The sequence below is a fragment of the Tyto alba genome, unplaced genomic scaffold (assembly GCF_018691265.1).
Source record: "Tyto alba isolate M040663 unplaced genomic scaffold, T.alba_DEE_v4.0 Super-Scaffold_13, whole genome shotgun sequence".
Taxonomy (NCBI): Eukaryota; Metazoa; Chordata; class Aves; order Strigiformes; family Tytonidae; genus Tyto; species Tyto alba.
This window is the reverse complement of record NW_024881275.1, coordinates 50,900-55,709: the sequence shown is the minus strand read 5'-3', so window position 1 is coordinate 55,709 and position 4,810 is coordinate 50,900. Positions and strand designations below refer to the sequence as shown.

Below are 4,810 nucleotides of genomic sequence, written 5' to 3'. Positions count from 1 at the left end.
GCAGTTGGGAGAATTGGGAGGCACTTATGGGGTAATGGGGGGAATTGAGAGCAGCTGTAGGGCAGTGTGGGGCACTTGGAAGACAGCTATGGATCAGGCCCTTGATGTGGGTCAGTCCTGGAGTTCCTGGAGGTGCTGACTCAGGGGCTGGGACTAGTGATGTGGGCAATACAGACCTTCTTTGCCTCTGAGTGCACCAGTACAGCCCGTTACAATATGCTATCACACACACACACCACTCAGGCTCATATACCACCATCCCAGTATGGGTCCAGTGTTCTAATATGAGCTCCCAGTACAATGCCAGTCCAGGCCACAGCTCTCACGAGTATGATCCACTATAGCACCAGTGCTCCCAGTATGATGCCAGCCTAAGCCACAGGTCTTCAGACACAATTCCAGTATGGGCTGTCACACTCCCCATATGGGCTCAGTGCTTCCAATTTAGCACCAACACTCCCAATACTATGCCAGTCTGGGTCACAACTCTTCAAGTAGGATCCCAGTATGACTCCAACACTCCCAGTGTGGGCCCAGCACTCTCAATACAGTGCCAGCCTGAGCCACAGCTATGAGTCACATCTCAGTATATTCTCCAGTGATCCCAGTATGATACCAACATGAACTACAGTTAAAATAAGAACCTATTATAAGCCCCGATGTTCTCTGTATGGACTTAGTGTTTCCAGTACAGTGTCATGCTGGACTGTAGCTCTCCAAGTACGATCCTCATATGAGCCTCAAGGCTCTCTGTGTACTCCCAGTGTTCCCTGTATGCACTCTAAGTATGGGCCCTGATGCTCCAAGTGCAGCTCCAGTGCTCTCTCAGCGTGGCCCTCAAGGGTCTAAGGCTCCCAGTAAGTGCCCCGTGGTGCCAAGTGCAGCTGCAGTGCACACAGTGTGGCAGTCAAGGCTCCCAGGGCACTCCCAGTACAGGATTCAGTGCTCCTCCAGTACACTCCCAGGATGGGTGCCAGCACTACCAGTACAGGTCTCAGTGCTCCCAGCACACACCACCAATTTTTTGCTCTGACCTGTCCTGGTGTCTCCTTGGGCTGGGCCCCCAAAACCCTTAGAATTCCACCCAGAAATAAAGTCACCAGCCTGCCATCGCCTTTATTAGTTGGTGGGCACATTGGGTCACAGGATCAGGCCCCCCCCAGTGAACTCCATCCGCTGCCAAGGGAAGAGAGAGAAAGGAAGTGAATGGGGGGATCCTGGTGTTCAGGCCAGGGGGAACCCTGGCATCCAGGGCAGCAGGGGCAGGGGGACCCCAGTGTCTGGGCGCACCTGCGGGGGGGCAACAAAGGCCAGCCAGTCAGAGGGGCGGGTGGGCAGCAGCCCCATGGCCTGGCACTTGTAGAGGGCCAGCGCCAGCCCCAGCCCATTACCCACCAGGAACACGAGCCCCTGCAGTGCCCGCCGGCTTGAGCTCTCCAGTGCCTTCAGCGCTGTGGGGAGGACAGGGTCAGATGGGGGGGGACCTGTCACTGTCACCCACTCCGCACCCCTCACACCACAGAGGACCAGGGGTCATAATGAGTGGCGAGTGGCAGGAGAGCACCATGGAGGAGGCAGAGGGTGTATGGCACAGGGGTTGCTGTTGGGTGACTGCTGGGGGAGGTGTGGGAGTGACCAACATGGGGATGACTGTAGGGGGATGCACAGGGCGAGTGATGGGGGGTTGACTGCTGGCAGACACATGGGAACAAATGGTTTGGGGGCAACTGTCTGGGGACATGTAGGGAAACTGATGTGGGGGTGGCTCTCATAGGGACAACTGTTGGGGGACACGTGGGGATGGCTGACATGGGGGCAACTGTTGCAGAGGGACATGCATGGCAGGGGTTGCTGTTGGGACAACTGTTGGGGGCTATATAGGGATGAGTGTTGCAGGGCGAGATGCAGGGCAGGGGACTGCTGCAGGTATGTGGGGCAACTGTCACATGGAAGGGGGATGGCCATGGGGGGACACCCGGGGAGCCGTCACCTGCATGGGGCTGTACTCACTGGCTGAGAGGGACATGAGGGCTTGCAGTGGGCGCCAGCCCATCATGCAGACCATCATGGCAGGGAAGATGGAGATGGTGTTGCCGGCCATGTACATGATGAACAGGTTCATGGGGATCTGCTTCAGCGGCGCCAGTGCCACGTCCCAGCAGCGCTGCAGGGAAAGAGGTCACCCAGGCGTTCGGGATGTGGGGGGGACCGCCCTCGTACGGGACCCAGGCATTTGGTACAGGGACCATCCCCCCCGGGAACCCAGGCGTCCGGGGGGAGTCCCTCCCTACCCCCTCCCCGCGAGGTCCCCCCCCGCCCACCTTCTCCATGAGGATTTTGTCGCTCTCGTGGACGCCGCCCTCCCCCAGCTGCCGCTCGGCGAACCCCAGCGGCCCGCGGCCTTCGGCGGCTCCGCGAGGCCTGGGGGTAACAGAGTTGAGCGGGTGAGGCCGGGGAGACCCCTGGACCCCCCCAAATCCCCGCCCCCGCAACGTCCCGGGCCTCACCGCCCCCCCGCCGCCGCCGCCAGCTCCAGCGACCACTTGAACCGCCGACCCCTAACCGCCGCCGCCATCTTGAAAGCGCCGGAACAAGGAAGATATCACATGTCACATGGGGTGTCACGTGAGGGGGGCCCCCGGCGCCCGGAGGAGCAGAGCTCCCTGCCACATAGCAGCGCCATAGGGGAGCTCCATAGGATCCTCACAGAAATCCCACACAAGACAGCAGCCGCATAACACTCCCGCGCCCCACAGCCCCCCACCCGGTCCCTTCCACCCCGGAACTGCGGTGCGGGGCCAAGCGTTCCGCCCGGAGCCTGTGACGAGCGGCTCCGCGCGGCCCTTGGCGCATGCGCAGATGCAGCGCGGTCGCGGCTGCTGTGGGGGGGAACGGGAGTTCGGCGCTTTTCACTTACTGGCTGCCCTCTGTCCGCTCTCTCCTTCTCACTTCTCCCCCTGAAACCCCCCGCGCCCCCCTTTGGTTGTTTGGGTTTTTCTTTAATTTTTTAAAGTTCTTGGGGTTGTTTTTTTGTTTTATTCTTAAATCTCTTAGGAATGATTTTTTTTTTTTTTACTATATTTGTTAGGTCAGTGTTTCTTGACTTCTTTGGGGCCATTACTGTTTTCATCGCTTCTCTTCTTTTTAACTTCTTGCAGGGTTTATTTTGATTTTCTGAGAGTGATTTGGTTGGTTGGTTGTTTTTGTTGTTTTTGTTTTTTTGTTTTTTTAAATTGATTTTTTGGGGGACATGTGACAGATGCACATGAGTGACAGATGCACTCAACCCCTTAACCAAAGTAGCAGTAGTTTGGTACAGGCTCCAAAGGAGGTAAAGGCCTGAGCTTTAAATGGGTGAAGAACTCCTCCAGTTTCAGTCTTGTCTGAAAACCCACAGAGGAGCAGAGTGACACAGTGAGCATAAGTGCATATAAGGTTGGAACACTGTTCATGTTATTAACACATGAATAGTAGATGGCTTTTCCAAGACTCATTTATCAAGGAACAAAGAAAGTTGTGGGTACAAGGAGTCTCATACATACAAGCCAACCACTTTATTCCATAAATATGACAGGCTAAAGTGAGCCATCTTTGGCCTCTCCCAGCTAAGCAGCCTGGCTCCATGGTGGTGACTCCACCGTGAACTGGGACACTGCGGAGCCACGGAAGAACGACACGCTGAGACGGGTTCAATGTGGGTGATAGAGCATCAATCTACGTGTGTCTTTATTGGTCCAGGGTACATATATTTATACAGACAATGATAATTATTATGCCTACTAGTCACTAGCTGATTGGCTTAACCTCTAAAGGTCGTATTCACACAGTCCACCTACTTGCAGTTAGCTAACAGCACAAGCTTCTCATAACACTAAGTTTCTCATGCCACTATTTCTAATTCCTGTTTTCGACACACCACGGTACACAAGGCCAAAGCATCCTTGACATTCCTCATGTATCAGCAGCTGCAGGCAAACCCTAGTGAGGCCCAGCATCAGCGAGGTAGCATCAGCCCTTAGAACAGGCTCTGATCGTACAATTGCTCGGTGGGCTCAGGACTCTTGTCTCTGAGCCATTCTCCAACAAGACACCTCTCAAGGTTGCATCTCAAGGCAGAGAGACCTTTCAGCAAAAACAGATCTTTGGTAAGCAACCGGTATTGTGCATGAATTTTTACTGTGTATATGATTTGTGTCTTGCTAACTCTGATTTGTGTCTTGCTAACTCTGATTTTTGTCTTGGTAACTTTGACTCAGTCTTGCTAGTTTTGAATCATTCTTCAAATGATTGTGTGGTACAGTATAGAGTGAACTCTGCCATTGAACTTCGTTGAGTTGCAGTTTTACAACATCGTATTTCAATAAAACCACTTTTGCTAGTACCTTTTGTGGTGGTTCTTTAGCAATCTATATCATCCATTCGCAATGGGGTTGTTTTGATTTCTTGGGTGTTTTTTAATTATTTCATTTTTTTTCCTCTACTGTGGGCTATTTTATTTTTTTTTTAATGTCTTGGGATATTTTAATTTCTTGGATTATTTTGGTCTTTTGGGTTGTTTTTTTTTTTTTTCAGGAGGGGAGCATCTTTTGGTGTATTAGTTCTTGGGAGGGTTATTCAGATTTTTTTTAATTTAGGCATTGTTTTTTGACTTTATTTTAAAATTTTTATCTCTTGGGGTATTTGATTTCTAAATTTTTTTTACTTTTTTCTTTTTTTTTTATTTCTTAGGCTAGTATTTTGGCTTGGTTCTTTGTGTTGTTTTTTGTGGTTTTGTTTTGTTTTGTTTTGTTTTTTTTCACTTAAGGTTGCT

At 52.0% G+C, this 4,810-nt stretch overlaps 1 protein-coding gene across 3 annotated transcripts; it reads right to left on the bottom strand.

The window, feature by feature from the left end:
* Positions 1–1,091: 1,091 nt before the first annotated feature.
* Positions 1,092–2,677, bottom strand: EMC4 (ER membrane protein complex subunit 4). Of its 3 annotated transcripts, none has more exons than XM_042788121.1 (5): positions 2,508–2,677; positions 2,322–2,421; positions 2,011–2,164; positions 1,396–1,451; positions 1,092–1,290 (listed from the first exon to the last, which is right to left on the bottom strand). In XM_042788121.1, exons 1-5 carry the CDS (start codon positions 2,573–2,575, stop codon positions 1,225–1,227), a joined length of 444 nt encoding a protein of 147 aa, XP_042644055.1. In that variant the 5' UTR covers positions 2,576–2,677; the 3' UTR covers positions 1,092–1,224. The 3 variants fall into 3 exon arrangements, with proteins under 3 accessions (XP_042644055.1, XP_042644054.1, XP_042644056.1); XM_042788120.1 differs by having other exon boundaries at positions 1,092–1,176; positions 1,291–1,451; positions 2,508–2,623; XM_042788122.1 differs by lacking the exon at positions 2,322–2,421 and having other exon boundaries at positions 1,092–1,176; positions 1,291–1,451; positions 2,508–2,588.
* Between the last annotated feature and the right edge of the window lie 2,133 nt (positions 2,678–4,810).